Here is a 19142-nt window from a genome sequence, read left to right as displayed (position 1 = left end):
ATACCACATGCGATCCGGTACTCGTAAAAAAGACCTTCCATTCGGATAATAATATTTCGCAATCGTTGCAATAACATGTCTACCTTTGATTTTATTATTAAAGTAAATGTTAATTTCGAATTCAAATTTTTGTACATGCATTTATGTTCTAACCTTCTATAGTATTTTGATAGACTTCCAGCTATGTTTAGTTTTTCCAGGAATACAAATAGCATCCTCTAGCAATAAAATAACGCGCATAATGAAAATAAAGATGCAATTAGTGCTTGGGAGCTCAATTCGAAACAGGCGAGTTCTATATTCGAGGTTATTTTTTACTCTTACAGCCTGTAATGAATCCACAAATTCAATAGTTGAAGATTATTTTAAATATTTCCATTCTATTGGTCTGACAATAATGCTAATTTCTCCTATTCATTAATTGGAATATGTCAATAAATTCTCACTTTTTAATATTGATATTCTTATAATCAAAAATAAAAATTAATAATTGGGGAAAATGTTTATCAATTAAAACGAAAACAAATTCTCTCTTCTTCTTTTCCCTTATCATACATTCACCATAGTAGTACAGCTGATTCCTGTATTGTCAAAATAAACGTATTACGCTGCCGTTACACTGGAAATAACTTGGCTTGAAAAAACTTGATATTCAATTATTGTTACAGAGATGCCGTCGTCAAGAAACTGCTTCCATTTATTGCCAAAATGGATTCATAAGATTCGTGTACTTTTAATATGCACTATTTGTGTACAATTTCATAAAAGCGTATAATTAATTCACTTATTTCAACTTTGTTCGTCATAAATTTTACAATTTTAGTACTCTGCACTAAAACAGTTCTTCCTCGTAAAAATTGAAAGCAAGTTGGCTTTCAAGTTCGGAAAATGTGAATACATATGTAGTAAAAAAGTGTGATTGTGTGGTAACTTTAAAGCAAATTCTTGAACGTGTAACTTGCGGGTTATACGTTCTCTGCATATTTTGGTCAAGTGTCAAAAGTACTCTCTGCATATTGACTTCGTGACTTCACGTGTTATTCGTTAATACTAGTGAGAATTAAATTTGAATTTTTAGAAACAAATAAATTTTGCATTAATAATAATACAATGGGACGGAAAGCGGAATTTAGTGAGAAGCCAAAAAAAGGTCCTGGTCGGAAGGCTCGCAAGCAAAAGCCACCTACATTCCCGAAAAAATCGTTCGGTAAGATCTTTTATATCAATACCTAAATATTGTTTAATAACGTTTCATTTTACAGCACCTTTAGAGGATAAGGATGATAAAAAACTATCCCATCGCCAAAAGCAACGCTTGGTTAAGCGTGATCAGAAAAAAGATATCCAAAAAATAAAAAAACAAAAATTCAATATGAAGTTAAGCAAAGAAAATAATAGTAAATCTGAAGATCGGAAGAGGCAATATAGTGACGATGTCAAATATCAGAATAAATGTGACACTGAAGAACTATATGGAGAAGTAGGCATCCAGCAGGATTTAAAATCTCGGAAAAAAAAATTGTTGGGATTTACTGATGATAATCAAGATTGGCTGAAACCAAAGCATTCGAAAAAAATAAAGACATTAAAAAGTATAGAGGACCAAGAAATTAATGAAGCAGAGAACAATGGTAAAAACGAAAAAGATTTATGGGAAAGCCAAACAGAAAGCGAGGGGGAAGAGAGTGACGATAAGGATTCTAGTAAAGAAAATCTTAAAGTTGAAAATCTAGATGACATATCAGATTATGGTGATGAAAATGATAATTCAGATGACGACTTTGAATTATCAGATGAAGAGGGTAAAGATACTGATTCTACCAATACCGAATCCGATGATAATGAAGCTGATGACAGTTTATTACCGATTGAACGGGAAAATAAGAGGTTAAGGAAACTTGAAGCCAAAGAATCTAAAATGGCTACTCAGGAAATGCAAATGTCGATTGATCGGCAGGAGGTTTTCAAATTCCCAGAGAAAGATGATGAAACCCAAAAGGAAATAACACTTCAGGAAATACAACAACGTATTAAGGATATTACACTTGTATTATCTGATTTCAAAAAGTACCGCCAAGTAGATCGTTCTCGACAAGAATATTTAGATCTATTGCGACATGATCTTTGCATCTACTATAGCTATAATGATTTTCTTATGGGAAAATTGATGGATATTTTCCCATTGACAGAATTAATGGAGTATTTAGAAACATCAGAAGTGAGTAATAATAGTTTTAATTTTGTGACTTTCAAACTAAACAATTTTAAAACTTCAGGTTCCTCGCCCACTTACAATTCGTACGAATTCATTAAAAACACGTAGAAGAGATTTGGCGGCAGCATTAATTAACCGAGGCGTTAACTTAGATCCTCTGGGTAAATGGACTAAAGTCGGTTTAGTCGTTTATAATTCACAAGTTCCACTTGGTGCTACTCCCGAATACTTGGCTGGCCACTATATGATTCAGGGAGCATCCTCAATGCTACCGGTTATGGCTTTAGCACCGCAAGAGAATGAACGTATTTTAGATATGTGTTCTGCACCAGGCGGCAAGGGTTCACATATTGCTGCGATTATGAAGAATACAGGCGTTCTTTTTGCGAATGATGCCAATAGGGAGCGGATAAAAGCAGTAATGGCCAATTTCCATCGCCTTGGCGTTATTAATGCTATTATTAGCTGTGAAGATGGCTGCAAATTTCGTAATGTAATGTCCGGATTTGATCGTATTCTCTTGGATGCACCGTGCACAGGCACAGGTGTTGTGGCGAAAGACCCAAGCGTCAAATCAACAAAGAATGAGGTCGTTGTACAGCGTTGTTACAATCTTCAACGCAAGTTGTTGTTAACAGCCATCGATTGTGTAGATGCTAAATCTAAAACCGGTGGATACATAGTGTATTCAACATGTTCGGTATTACCGGAGGAGAATGAATGGGTTATAGACTATGCCCTCAAAAAACGAAATGTTAAGCTTGTTCCAACTGGTTTAGATTTTGGTGTTGAAGGTTTCACAAAATATCGTCAACATCGCTTCCATCCCAGTTTAAATTTGACTCGCCGTTATTATCCCCATGTACATAATATGGATGGATTTTATGTTGCAAAATTGAAAAAGTTCTCAAACACTATACCGATGACTAAGGAACAGCAAGATGCAGATGAAAAAGATTTGGATGACGCGATAGCTCATGCAAAATCAATGGAGAATGAGAATTCTAACATTAGTGAACAATTAGAATGTGAGGAGACGCAGCCGCGGAAACCACTCGGAAAACACGCTGGAAAGCCAAACTTGTCGGAGGTAGAATTGGACTTAAAGAAGAGAAAATTGCAACAGAATAAGAATAAATATATTGCTAATGTTTTTGAAAAACCATTAAAAGTAAATAAGAATGAAATGGAAAATACAATTAGTTAGTTAACAAAGATGGCTAAAAATTAATTTCAAAAATCGGAAAATAAAATATGTTTGTGTACGTTATTTTGAAATACATATACATATGTAACTTATTACATATTTTTATAAATTTAAGAAATGCTAAAGGTTTGAATAAAATAGGTTTTACATAATATATCGATTGTAATAAGGAATTATTCTATTTATTTGAAACTCTATCAAACGCTTATTGTCATGAAATTAAAATATAATTAAATATAATGCAGCGACACTTGTATGCATTTATACAAAGTTATAACAATTAATAGTTGGAACTAGTTCTAATTCAGTAAGTTCATACATACATTGTAATGGTGAGTTTAATTCACATCGTTTTGTAACTTTCCTTTCTATAAGAACTGTTATAAAACAGCAAAATAAAATGATGTTATTATAATAAAAACACTTACTAAAAGCATGTTTGAAAACGTTTTTAATTTTGTTGTTTTTCATTAAATACTTTTGATAAATTTCGGTACTATTATATGTATATAAAAAAGTTCCAAAGCACAAATTCGGAGTTGTGCCAAGTTTGGCTAATTTGGAGCTGTCCACATAGTACAACACCTGCTCCTGCCGCAGCTACATATGTATATTTTAAATGAGCTTTTTACTATTAAAGAAGAAACTGCTCAAAAGTTGGCAAACAATTATAACTGGAGATAATAATTGAAAGTTCTCTGTTGCCGGTTGAGGTTTCCATTATCTTTATACGGAAATTCATATAAAAAACAATTTTTTTTTATTCAAAGTTTATATGGCTTATAAATATGTTTTATTGCTACAATTACTTAAGAATCTTTATTTGCAATATTTTTCTTTCACACGTACTCTACACTACCAACTTCTACGAAACTTTCCGAGTTATTGTAGTTGTCCTTTACAAATAAACGTTTTAACACTAGCTGCTGGGTCTCGATTCGTTGGGTATATATACCGTCCTCTACCACAAAGGGGTTGTCTGGGTCGCTACGGTTCACTCGATGAGACTCAAACCCGTTTGCTTTCCAACAAAGCGTTCGAACAACGGTAGCTGACGCAACTTTTTTATTAACGGTACGAGCATTTTGGCTGCAGGTCGAATCCACGATCATTCCCAAAACCCCGTGGTCTTCCGCTCTTTTGCCTGAAATAAAACATATGTATATGTATACATATTATACATTGGGTCAGCGCGATCTTAGCGTATATACTATATACACTATGACCCGCTAGGGAGACTTCCATTGCAGATCCGTGCATGCGCCACAATTTCTTTGGTCAAATTAATCCTTGCTCTTCCGCAATGTTTATACATTGTTCCCTTGTAATTTATATCTCATTTGCATATTTCGCTACGCATATTTTTCAAAATATGCAATATAACAAATTTGCACTCATTTTCTTTCTTCTTCTTTGATTTTATATACATATGCATATATATAAATGTTTAATATAAATATTATTATGGATTAGTGACCGACCGGTTAATCGGCCTGGCATTGGCATCGACCAGTAACGGCCACAAAATTCAGCATCGGCATCGGTTTACATTAAGTCATTCCTCACGATGATGATATTAAGTCTAGTATAAAGAACTTCTTTTTCACTGTGTTTGAGGTTTCAGTAATCGGGTGTTGATGAAAGAATGGGTGATTAGTCCAGATTTCCTAGACCAGTGGTAGGGCTGCTACCCCTTTTGCATTGCAAATGGTAGGCATATGGACATGCCGTTGCTATCACATTTATATTGCGAGCCGCATTGATGCAAGACAAAAGCTCGTTGTGGCCGCCACTGACCTGTGGACAGACGCTACAATCTGGTTGTGTATTTTGTTTCTAGCTTCGGTGCTCCTCATCTACCCAACCGGCTTGCCCTACCGGTAGTTAGACTACCGCTGGCATCGCTCTCAGGATCATTGCACCTAATGATCCTCCTTATTGCGTCAAGATAACAATCCCCGGATTGGCCCTACGCTACAACTGGAGTTAAAGGAAATTATATGCATATACATATATAAAGAACTTTTCTATTATACTCTCGCCACTGCCACGCCCACAAAATGGCTAAAACCGAAAACACATAAACTGTCATAACTAAGCCATAAATAAAGTTATAAAAGTAAAATTTAGTACAAAGGATCTCCCAATAAGGGCCATATTTGGATGTAATTTTTTTGGAGAAGTGGGCGTAGCTCCGCCCCTTAATAGGATTTTTGTATATATCTCGGAAACCAATAAAGCTATATAAACCAAACTTTCTGCAGTCGTTTTGTTTAGCCACTTCTTAGTACAGTCCAAAAATGAAAGAAATCGGATAACAACCACGCCCATCCCCCATACAAAGGTTATGTAGAAAATGACTAAAAGTGCGTTAACTCACTAACGAAAAACGTCAGAAACACTAAATTTTACAGAAGAAAAAGCAGAAAGAAGCTGCACTCAGATTTTTATAATCATTGGAATTGCCTGGATTATCACCACTTAATTTTACATTTAAAAAAATTAACCTCGACTTTGTAATGAACTTTGTATCGTCATCGAAGCCAAGATTGATTGTATATCTTAGCCACAAAACGTGTGGCCGGGTCTGCTAGTAGCTTATAAATATTAACCGATTTATAAGATATGTGAGATATCTTAGCTCAATTAAGTGAGCATATAGTCTTGGATATAGCATAACTTGGTGGTGAAAATGAGTGAAATTGGTTCAGTAATTATCTCAGCCTATATACTATATATTATGATTTTCGCTTTTCTATTGGATTTTATGCCGAATATGTATATGGGTCAAATCGTGTGTTATCTAAAAAAAAACGTGTAGCAATAAATTGCAAGAGTATAAAATGTTCGGTTGCACCTGAACTTAGCCTTTCCTTACTTGTTATACTCTCGCAACAAAGTTGCTACGAGAGTATTATAGTTTTGTCCACATAACGGTTGGTTGTAAGTCCTAAAACTAAACGAGTTAGATGTAGGGTTATATATATCAAAATGATCAGGGTGACGAGAGAAGTTCAAATCCGGATATCTGTCTGTCCGTCCGTCCGTGCAAGCTGTAACTTGAATAAAAATTGAGATATCTTAATGAAACTTGGAACACGTGTTCCTTGACACCATAAGAAGGTTAAGTTCGAGCGTAATCGGACCACTGCCACGCCCACAAAATGGCGAAAACCGAAAACACTTAAAGTGCCATAACTAAGCTATAAATAAAGTTATGGAAGTAAAATTTGGTATGAAGGATCGCACTAGGAAGGGGCATATGTGGATGTAATTTTTTTGGGAAAGTGGGTGTGTCCCCTCCCCCTACTAGGTTTTTTGTACATATCTCGCAAACCAATAGAGCTATATAAACCAAACTTTTTGCAGTCTTTTTTTTAGCCACTTCCTAATACAGTCTAAAAATGAAAGAAATCGGATCATAACCACGCCCACCTCCCATACAAAAGTTAGGTTGAAAATTACTAAAAGTGGGTTAACTCACTAACGAAAAACGTCAGAAACACTAAATTTCACATAAGAAATGGCAGTTGGAAGCTACACTTAGATTTTTTTACAAAATGGAAAATGGGCGTGGCACCATACCATAACCATATCTCAGGAACTACTCGACCGATTTCAATGAAACTTGGTTTGTAATAGTTTCCTTACATCCCAATGATATGTTGTGAAAATAGGCCAAATCGCTTCACAACTACGCCTACTTCCTATATACCAGAATTTTAAGACTTTGCACAAATACTACGTTTATAGTGTGGCAGCCCAAGTGTGGCAAATTGTGTATTATATAATAGTAATAAAGTCAAATAAATAAATTGCGAGAGTATAAATTGTTCGGTTACACCCGAACTTAGCCCTTCCTTACTTGTTTTTGTTTTAAATTTATTATTACAGTATTTAGAATGATCCGATTTATTTCAAATATACACAGTTTTATTCAACATAATTTCATAACGTCGCTCTTATACCCCTGACAGACGGCGACGTTAATTCGGATTAACTGCTTTAATGGGGTTAATTTGAGAGTTACCTCACCTGACAAACGGCGGCGTTATTTCGGAATAACTGCTTTAATCGGGGTTAATTGGAGAGTTATCTCAGTTAACTTCGTTTGCTAACTCCTATTTAATCCTCAAAATTTTAGAGAGCTAGTGGGAGTTCGTGGCATTTTCGTTGGCAACATTGTTAAACATGGCCGCTTTTTATCTATTGTGAATGAAAATATGCAATACTGACAGCTGTTTTTCAATTAAATGTTAACAAAAACATACACATGCTAGTTTTTTCTAAAAGGGAAGTTCTAATAATAACGTATTTATGTCTATTTTTTTTAATAATTAGTGATTTTGTACTATTTGTGTGGCTAACAACCGCAATAATTGCTTTCTATCCAATTTTATTTCACCAAAATGGAAATATTATTGCCAATCAGCTGTTATGGGTGTTTATAACTCGCTTTGCTGCCGTCTGTCACCCACAAAATTGGAAATGATTAAAAGCGCAGTTAATCGGGAATAACTCTGCCGTCTGTCTAGCGTACTAATCCGTATTAACTGCTAACTGCTAATTAATTCTGGAGTTATCTCAGTTAACTCCGTTTAATAACACCCATTTAATCATCAAAATTTTATAGAGTTAGTGGCATTTTCGCTGGCAACATTGTTAAAAATGGCCGCTTTTAACCTATTGTGAATGAAAATAAGCAATACTGACAGCTGTTTTTTAATTAAATGTAAATAAAAACATACGCGTGCAATGAAATTGCTAAATTTTTCTAAAGTGAAAGTTCTAATTATAATTTATATAAAAATAAAAATAGCAATTAAATCTTTAATTTCAAATATCTAAGTTTGCGGCGGCTATAATTATATATATTCGTAATCTGGAGATCGTCCTATTTCCAACCATACCCATTTCATCTCTGAAATCGGGGAATACTATACTAAAGCCGACCCTTAACCTCGAAGTCGTGGGACGGTATACTTAAGCTGCCCAAAAAAGCCCAAAATAATATAAAAATAATACTATTTATGTATGTTTTTTGGTAATTAGTGATTTTCTACTAATTCTGCGGCTAACAACCGCAATACTTGCTTTCTATCCAACTTTATTTTACCAAACTGAATATATTATTGCCAATCAGCTGTTTATGGGAGTTTATAACTCGCTTTGCTGCCGTCTGTCTATGCAATTACTGATATAATTCTATATTTATAATAAATTTTCTCTTTACAGAGCGGTACTATGTAGCGTATTTTAAAGGAATATAATTGCAGAAAATGGTTCTGGGAAGGCAAAGCGAATTGCAACGCACATCTGGTGCGTACATGCAAGCACAAACATGCAAAACCAAAAATAGAAGCAGAACAAGGATTATACGACTGGAGGCAGATGGGTAAGTTGATAATATCAAACCTTACATATGAATATATAAAACATAAAATCTCTTCTTAGAATATACTTTTATGTAAAGCTTACTTTTATCTTTTTATTACTATTTTCAAATATTTGCAAACTTCGGAAAAAAAACTTAAGCTTAAGCTGGATACCCCCTTAGACAGTACTTTTAATAGTGACACAACGATAGTACAACATTAACGATTCCAGGCAGATGACTCATAGAAACAGATTTGATTGCATTAATATACAACAACATTGCAATAATAACAACGTAATGGATGCTTATGGTGATAACAATAAGCAGAATTCAAAGTAACAAAAATCATGAACCAGAAGTGCACACAAAATATACAAAAACAACAGGTATTGTTGAAATGCATTTAATTAAAACTAAAACACAACAATAATTTTGATATTCTTATTATTTAACAGAGTTGGTATTAATACTTCCCATGCTTATATTAATAATGGTGGATAATCGCCAGATAGTGTAACATGTGTATGCCTTCAACCAGCAAGTAATCACTACTCAGACAACCACACCGGCAGCAGCAGCAATAATTAATACATATTCAAATTTAGAATACAAGTCAAAATCGCACAACGCAACCGGCAAATAACAAGGTTTGTTCTACGAATATAGATATTGTAATTATTTCTAACCAACTACACATATTTTTTAGGCAAAATCAAAGCAAATGCCAAAGCAACCCTGATTTACACATTCGTTCAACAGCTGCTTCTACAACTGCAGGTAGCTAATTGGTATATTGATCCTAAAGACCGTTTTCACACGGGCAATTTTTGTCGCGGCAATTCTTAGTTTTATAGGAGAGGGGGCGACCAAGGGAAGCGAGAGAGAGAGAAATTCTCGTCTCTTCGTCGCCCCCTCTCCTATAAAACTAAGAATTGCCGCGACAAAAATTGCCTGTGTGAAAACGGTCAAAATAAACAGCTGCTACTGACGCTGTTACGGCGGCATTGTAATTCGACTAAAATTATTAAGATCACTCGGAATTATAACGCCGGTCATGACAGACCACGATGGCAAAAGGGAAGTGTGAGAACAAGTTAAGACAGTTGTAAGGAACCAGTAATAAGTGCGGTTGAAAAGTGATAAACACAAGAAATAAGTGAAATGTGAAGAATTGTACTATTTGGAATTATTATAACACCATTCTAAACGTTTTACTATGGTGTAAGTTAATTTTGCGCTATGAAACCAAATATTTTTGAACTAATGTACTTAAAATTAAGTAATTAAGATTATTTCAACGGGAATGCAAAACGAACACGAACAATCAGAATTTGTACCAGAGTGTTGTATAATTATTTGTGATCCGGCGATTGACGTAAATTAAATCGCAGAAATGAAAGTCTCGTCCGAGATGGCTCAAAGGCCAAATAAAAACTGTACGTGCATATCGGTGAGGCGGCCCAGAAGAGATTTTTTTATAGAAATAAAACGTGATTATTAGGACTCAGTCGAAGAGGTACTTTTCAATTTTAGATCCTTAAGACATACACGTGATGATTTGTACTCTTCAATAGGCCAAAAGTGACTTTTCTGAACAAAAACGTGTGCAGCTGAATGCAATGATATTTTTAAACATGATACGAAGATATTAATGTAAAAAGTGCAAACGGAGAAACCGTACTTGGAATTTTTGGTGACCGTTGGTCCGTTCCGTTAAGGCGTTAATATGTAACTTCAAGAAACTCCGGCAACAAAGAAGAGCCACCGAGTGATGATAGCAGCATTACAGCGGAAGGAATTGTATTGGAACATATACAATAAAGCGGAATATCGAAGCAGTGAAGCAATTAACGGCAACATTTATGTATTTAAGGCATATAAGCGGTCAACGTAAGAAGACATCAGGCATAACAGCGGTGAACGGTAGAGTTCAGCCATCAGACAGAGCAGCGAAGCAGAACAAGCAAGAGAAGTTTTTTGACACTATTTATGTAAACGAGCGATATGTATGTATGTATAATTATAGTTGCATGTACATACATAAAATTACATGTGTATACACCAGTGTTGTCCAATGCAATAGTATGTAGCTTTCACTTGTGTGCGTAAAGCGTTACTGCAAACTGTGTTGGCAGAAAAGTACACTGAATAAATAATGAGCAATTTTTTTTTATAATGTTAATGAAAATGATTTAAGTTCAATTTGTACAAATGTTGATCAGTGCAAATTTATTACAAATGAGGCAATGGGCTTCTCCCTCCATATTTTCAACAAAAAAAAAAATTTGTCTCCCATTCAATTTTAAACATTTTTATAAATTACGCAAGGGGGTATTTTCTGGCAGTGTAAAAAATTAAACTTGCGCATACGTGCTAGCTCACAGAATTCTGAAACGCTACTGAAATAATTAGCTTCGCCATACGCTGCTGCCGAACCAAGCTATTCGTATATGATAGGAGCAGTTTACTGGCTCTTTCGTTTTTTCTGAAGCTGGCAGAAGAGTATACGTGTGAGTATACGTGTTTGACGTCGCAGCAGCTAGCCTATGCCCCGGGCATAGGAAAAATGCGTTTTGGCCGACACTGGTATACACTATATTAAGAATTGGTACAGTACCAACTACGCCATTTTGAATTCAAATTTTAATTTTATACCAACGAAAATTTGTATTTAACTTATAGTATGTACATTATAATACCACATGTACTATAGATGTAATTAGAAGAAGTTTTTGAATTGCCTACAATTTAAAAAAAGTAGTAATGTATGTATGTAAGTGAAATATTTATATAATACAGTGAACTTCCATAACTCGAACTTCTATAACACGTAGTTCTCCATACTGCGAACTCTTGAATTGGTAATAGAAGTAAAATTTCATACAATTTACCTTCCACTCGAAGTTTTTTTTGTGGATTATGGTGTTCGAGATAGGGAAGTTCAACTGTATATTCTGAAAAATATGTACAGTACCTGGCCATCGAATTACGAACAATTACGAATTACAAAAAAAAAACTACGGTTACAATAATTGTCAGCCGATAACTATAAAGTAGGCAAGCTTATTCGAATATTATACCGTTAATTATACAGTAGAAATATAGGCAAAGGATGCCACCCAGGTTGTAATTTTGTAACTTTCACCATAAATTAAAAACATTGTCAAAAAAATTCGTTCGCAATTCGATGGCCAGCAGCTGTAGGATTATAAAAAACTTTGTAAGATAGACGTCGAAACCGTGACCCTGGACTTATACATATATATATATATATATATATATATATATATATATATATATATATACATGTGTGTATTTATTCAAGAAACGTAATTCCTTTGATGTTTTCACATACGTTGCATAGATTTGAATAATATTATTTGTTGTTCAAAGATGTTTCTCTTCTCGCAACCATTTGGGACCCTTCCACCATAGATCGAGTTCTATCAGTTTATTCGACAGTACGCCTGTTAAAATTGAGACGGGTATTGTTTCGGTTTGAAAATAGTACTCAAGCTCTGGTTGTCCAAAGCTCCTTTATTTGAGCCCCCTAAAGCACAAGTGGTATAACTCCACTGTTTCTTCTGTCGAGATATTAAAGGGTTTGCTAAAAGTTGTATATAAAAATCAATATTGAACTTTTGGACTACTTTTTTCAATAAAACTTCAGAAAAAGGTGTTATTTAACTTAAATTGATGTTTTTAAAACTTTTTGTCCACTAACTCTTGTTTTATCGAGTACCGAAAATAAATTATACCATTTGTGCTGTAAATGGTTTTAAGATTTCATTTAACTTATAAATAGTTTAAAATCTGTTTCGTTTTCTCATCTAATTTTTCATGTATTATCAATAAAACTTAAATTTATTTCATTATTGACAGTATAATAAGTGAAAAAATATTTTTTTATTCATCGTCACTTTCTTGAAATTCTTCCTGAAGTGGGCCAACATCTTCAGCAGTCTCACTAGTAACAAGCCCCTCGAAATAACTGTGGTGTACTGGAGGGATGTATGGCAGCAAGTCCATCATATCTTTCCTTTTTTCTTTTGAAATAGGCCGAACTCTTGTGTACAGCTTACCCTGATCAATGATGCAAACATTAACGGGTCGTCCTTTTTTTCCTGCTGGCTTGAAATCCAATGTTGAAAACGGCATATCTTCAGATAGAGTTTCCTTAAAAAGGATTTTAAATGGCTCACTTTTTGTGTAGCGTATCCATTGCATTTTCAGCCACGATACAGGTTGGCCTTCACAATCTTTTTTTCTTCTGGTGATTTTTTTTAGGATGTTTTCGACTGACAAAAAATTATCGATCGTCATAACTGTCACATGAAAGGCATTCTTTTTCCTTGACAACGCAATAGTTCTATACCAGTCGTCAGGTGTAAATATTTGTTGCGACTTACTAAAATTTTCAATAGATGCAAAGTCACAGTCATTGGGGAGGAATGAATGTCCACTTTGCATGAACTTTTGGTCCATCATTTCTACATTATTGTCTGGACTTTGGACATATTTCATCAACGTCATAGCGATTTTCCAGTTACGGTTTTGACCTGTGCATGTGTCGCTATACATAATGGGCGTGAAATTGCAGATTGAACTCGTTATTAAAAGTTCTTCGATATATATGCTCCCTAACAGGCTGAAGCCCTTGGCTTTCAACGTGCTCCTTGTACAGATTGTACATAAGTCGTATATTTAAGTTCTCGGCTAAATATTTCCTATTTGGGTTGTGTTTTCTTGTGTAGTGAGATTCGTATGAAGGAAAAGCTGAAATATGGGCTCTTACTTGTGCCATTTGTTCATCGGAGGTTTTGTTACCAGGCACCTTCTTACCCCGTTTATCGTCTCCTGGAGGATAGCCCATTTTGACCTTCTCCAAAGCTCGCGTCATTCTTCCATTTGAGATTTTCAATGTTTCTAAGAAGTACCTCTTGCAAACCTGTTTGGTTTCCCCAGCAACATTATGATAGAACCTATTTGAACTTGTTCGATTCTTCTCAGCGGTGGTTGGCCGACGACGTACCGGTAATATTGGTTTCAAAAGACCACAAATGAATGCATTTTGGGCAGAGAATGTCCCTATTTTCCAAAATGCTTCGAATATTTTTTTTCGTTCTTCTTCTTTTATTTTGTTAAAACACTTTTTGGTGCATTTGCAATCGAGATTGCTAAATTGCTTCGCTGGAATTGGCTTTCCTTTTCTAGTGACGTAAGAGTCTCCCGAATTTCGCTTCCTTTTCCTTTCTTCTCGCTTCCATTCCTTTCTCTGCCTTTTCCGGGCTCTCTTTGGCCTTCTTTCCGCATTTTCCTCTGCTTCACCACTTTCATGAGTACTGGGTCTCCCCTCCACATCAGTAGCTGCTTCATTGTCCCCTATGGAACCGGGATCATCAACGGCTGAAACCAAAGTTTACGTTCAATTATTTGAGAAAGTATAAACATTACGACATGAATTAGCATTTTCGATTAAGCACTAAATTGGGTTTTACAATAACAACAAACGAATGAAGAAATTTTGCCATTTTTCAGCTTAACACTTAATTCTTAATTTCACTACTGTTACCTTCACTTGAGTACATCTAAAGAAATTATTACAAAAAAACACTGAGAATAAGTCTTCCTCCCATGAAATTCACTGCACGAATGGTGAATTTGTCAATTATACCACTTGTGCTGTCAACGAATAGGCGGCAGCATTCACTGCACTAGTAATTTCTGCTTTTTATGAGGTTGCTGTGGGAACTAGAAGCTACCACGTTATTGCATTAAATAGAACACATTTTCCTCAATACAGTACCATAACTAACTCGAAAAAAAAAATGGAGTTATACCACTTGTGCTTTAAAGGGCTCATTTATAGAATAATCTTAGCCTATTTCATGTGTGTGACACACACACATAGTTGTGTTATACATGTACATATCTTAATCCTGATCTACTGTACATAACTGCATTATGTACGCATAGCTTAATCTTAAATGTTCTCAACGGCGACAGCATAACATAACAGTTTCTTATCTGTTAGTTAGTTGGGATCAATTGTGATCCCCTACAATAAGAAGTGCAATATTTGTATTGTACTACAATCTCTATTCAATATACCTGAACATGTATTTCTAGTGTTGATAGAAAAGGGTAATTGATAAATACATATCTATGCTTAAAAGTGCAATATATATGTTGGCGACAATGCACATAAATATTCGTAATATGATATCTGAATATCATATCTACAACTGTAGCCGTTAAGAACTGTTCAGAAATCTGAACACATGTTGTGTTTTTTCTTTTCTTTTATCCAAATATCTTGAATAAGACTAGCTGTGTCAAATACTTCTTACCGCTGGTGGGGGAAAATAATTGATAGTCTAGTCTTGGTGAGAATTTAATTCATTCTATAAGCTGATTCATCGGTGGTAGCTCTCAGCCTCTCTGGGTTATCATTAAATTGTTTGCGTGGGTTATCGTACCTACGTGTCATTAACTCCCATCGTAATTTGCATCTGACCCCGTTATCAGGTCACTAACTATAAGTCTGGCATCTCCTAACAGACATGATTTTAAATAGCTCAGTTTTTTTGAGTCACTAATGTTCTTATTATTATGGACATACTCCTCGAAGAGCTCTTTAAATGATTGCAATTCTCTAAATTCACCTGAAAATTTCTGTAATTACAATATATCTTTGGCTGTTCCCATTTTTCTTATGGTTTTTAGGTTGGTTTCCCTTTGTTTTTTTTTTTATATTCGCATAATGAATATAATACAATAACGCAGTGACTCAAACCGGTAATTCGTCTGCTTCGATACCATATATAATATTTATTTGCTTTTTCCTCTTCAATGATAGATCTAATTTTTTCTGATCTTTTTCAATTGCTTGCAACAACAAATTTTTTGCTATGTCTTCGGTTGAGCTATATGCTCTATCCCCTGTATCCATTGCTTTAGATGCTTGTTCTATTTTTGGCTGCTCTTGAGCTCGCTTCCTTACATTTGCGGCTTTGCATTTCAACCGCAAAGTTTGGTAAACATTACTGACGAAGTATTCGTGGTTCGGCGCTACTTTTCCTGCCAACTTTGCATGGTTGCTGACGAATTCGTTCCACGCCATTTCAATATTTTCTTAGTAGTCATCTTTTTGGCACCGTGCTGTAATTTCCTCTTGCAGCAGCTTTTGCCTCATTAATAAGATCCTCAGTGTTCGACATATTACAAAATGTTCTTATTCCTCAAAGAATTGGAGGTTATTTTTTGATCGCCTTGTTGATCTTGCAGTGCCTCGACTTAAAGCTGTTATAATTCTTTGAGTAACAGTTTTTTAACCATTGCGTATTGTTTTTTGTTAATACGTCTTATATGGTAATTTCAAGTTTCCAACAAATACTTTCACTAAGTAAAGTTTTTCTCCTTGCCTGTACTTTTAATAATAACAGGGCTTTAATATTTGGTAGAGCTCTTTTCTTAGGCTCGATTGGACCAAATGAATAAGACTAGTTGTGTCAAATACTTCTTACCACTGGTGGGGGAAAATAATTGATAGCATAGTCTTGGTGAGAATTTAATTCATTCTGATTTTATTTAGAGTTTGTGCATACATGTGTATAAATATGTTTGTATTATTAATACTTGAGTGCATGCATGTTGCATATATGTACATAGATGCATGCGAGTTACTTTGTATCGAGACTGAATGAATTAAAATATAATAGTTATATCCTTTTTTTAAATTAATATATTTATAATTTATTCGAATATTAAAAATAACACAAGCGGAAAAACTCTTCGGAGTTAATTTAATTATAATAATTAATAACACTCGATGTGTTTTCGCGGCGTCGCCAATCTTCAGACTGATGGATTGGTTATTAATACATATTTGAATATTCAATAGACTTAGCTTCTAGTGTGTGTAATTCTAATAAGTGTGGGTGGGATATGGAACAAAGCTTAGAGCTGTTTCAGACGTGTCAACTCCTGTTGCGACAATTCTTCGTTTATTGGAGAGGGGGTGACGAAGAGAAGAGAATTTCGCCTCGTCGTGTCGTGTTTACTTAGAGTCTGGTATATTACATGTAACTTGCGTACCTCATATGTATTATATATGTTATGTCTTTAATTATGTATGTACACAAACTAAATGCGGCCATTTGGCCCTAACATATGTACATGTTCATTTTTTAACATTTCATTTGAATATATTCCATTTCTCTTGAGTGGAGAGAGCTTGAAATTGATAACAATTAAATATATTGTATGGAGTATTACATCCCATTATGCATTTAAAAACTGCATTTTGAAAATGTTGCTGCTTCTAGTGCATTCCCTTCATGATTCAGAAATTATTGCAATGAATTTAAAGTCAGTATTTCTTTAGGATTTTTAAGGGAACTTTCATACCGAAGTCTTAAATTGTTGTCCAATTTTTGTACAAGCGTAAAGCAAGAGAGCGAGAGAGCCTACTTCGTTTAATCTTCGATATTCTTTTCAAATTCAATTAGTAAGAATTGAAGTAATCGAACTAAACCAGTATTTGAAAGAGATTTCATTTTCCTGGGAGTACTATTCTCTTGAACTAATTTTAACAATTCCGTTAATTTGGCATACGCTTTTTTATTTTTAGGATCGTTGTACAATACTAAATGGTTTCGTTGAAATTCCGACCATTTTTTTGTCCAAACATTCCTGGAGATTTGTTAAATTTATTAATTATTCATTTAGATCCTTACTCATGGCTCTAAAATGAAGTTTTTGCAGTTCTTCTTCTAATTTTAACTGATTCTACATTTTCAATAATAAGAAAATAAGATATAATATATTATACAAATTTATATTATGTAATTAGATAACAAAATATCGATATCATTTATTTCGATGATAAGAGAATTGGCTTGATCGTCGTTGAAGAGGTTCTCGAAGTAAGGACTCGCTGCTGAGAGTACCAGACGATGCGTGGGTAAAGTGTAAAAACAAAAACACAAAAATATAAACATAAATAAATATAATTTTATGTAAGATCCAAACTATGAAATAAGACTTTAGATTATAAAGTTTAAAAATCACAACAATTATCTATATCGATATTTTTCCTCGTCGAAGCAACATATTTTGTTCATTAATTTCTCCATGAAAAGTGGTTTCAACTCACTCGAATTGCGCTGTGAAGCAGTTGCTTGCGTAGATCTTGTGGCCATTTTTAGTTATTGGACTTTCCTGATGCGGTAATAAAATACTAAAGGGAAAGTAATTATTTTGAATACTTAAGTTCAACTTGAGCTTTGCTTTCTAGTTTCTTTTATTGAACTGACAGCTCCACTTGAAATGACGTGGATACATTCGTTCCATAACTGCGATAAATGATTTTACGTAGCTCAAATGTACCGTTTTCTATATCCAGTCGAGCACAGTCGTCTTGTAGAAATTTTGGTAGCGCGTTAAACTCTGAGCTTGACAATAAACTAACTACAATATGTTATTAACAGTAATCATAGCATTTAATCAAAAAGTCAAACAACTTCTAAGTGCAGAAATTCGATACTAAGGTGGAATAATATGCCTTAAGTCATTTTAAAAAAGATCTCTGACTATTATATTACTTTACAATACCCAATAACTGTGAAAAAAAAATATAAATATATCCGAAACTACGGACTCCAGTGCGTGATAGCGGCGGACAATCCAAATTCTTGTTTCAGTGTCCCAGTTATCCATTTTTGTTAAATATAGAAGTCAATCTGCAAAATAAAAAAACTTAACCAGATTCATTAAATAGAAAAAAAGTTATTTATTTTTTTTTTTTTGGTAGCGGATTTCTTTAGCCACCCTGTAAATCAATATATTTTTATGTAAGATCCAAACTGTGTAATATTTACAAAGCCTCTGGATTATAAAGTTTAAAAATCACATCAATTAGATCTCTTTCCTCGTAGAAGCAAAATTTTTTTGTTCATTAATTTCTCCATGAAATGAAGTTTCAACTCACTCGAATTATGCTGTGAAGCAATTGGTTGCTTAGAACTTGTGGCCATTGTTAAATATAGGACTTTTCTGTTGTTATGATAAAATACTAACAGCCGGTTTTACGAAACAAATTTAAGTGAAAAATAATTAATTTCAGTTTCACCATTTGACTTAATCTTTATTTAAATGATCACGCTTTGTCATTTAAATAATAATGAATTAAAACAGATATATCCTTTTTTTAAATGAATATATATATATTTTATTATCCGAATATTACAAATAACACAAGCGGAAAAACTCTTCGGAGTTAATTTCCGTATAATAATTAACATTCGATGTGTTTTCGCGGTCACGCCAATCTTCAGACTGAT

The 19142-nt window shown here is 34.2% G+C and overlaps 1 protein-coding gene across 1 annotated transcript; it reads left to right on the top strand.

The window, feature by feature from the left end:
• Positions 1–966: 966 nt before the first annotated feature.
• Positions 967–19024, top strand: LOC114804562 (uncharacterized). Its single transcript, XM_054227729.1, has 8 exons — positions 967–1207; positions 1263–2218; positions 2277–8154; positions 8658–8817; positions 8958–9185; positions 9255–9446; positions 9506–9576; positions 9829–19024. Exons 1-3 carry the CDS (start codon positions 1111–1113, stop codon positions 3420–3422), a joined length of 2199 nt encoding a protein of 732 aa, XP_054083704.1. The 5' UTR covers positions 967–1110; the 3' UTR covers positions 3423–8154; positions 8658–8817; positions 8958–9185; positions 9255–9446; positions 9506–9576; positions 9829–19024.
• The last annotated feature ends 118 nt before the right edge of the window (positions 19025–19142 follow it).

This window comes from Zeugodacus cucurbitae, chromosome 3, assembly GCF_028554725.1.
Source record: "Zeugodacus cucurbitae isolate PBARC_wt_2022May chromosome 3, idZeuCucr1.2, whole genome shotgun sequence".
NCBI classification, from domain to species: Eukaryota; Metazoa; Arthropoda; class Insecta; order Diptera; family Tephritidae; genus Zeugodacus; species Zeugodacus cucurbitae.
This window is presented reverse-complemented; position numbering and strand designations above follow the sequence as displayed.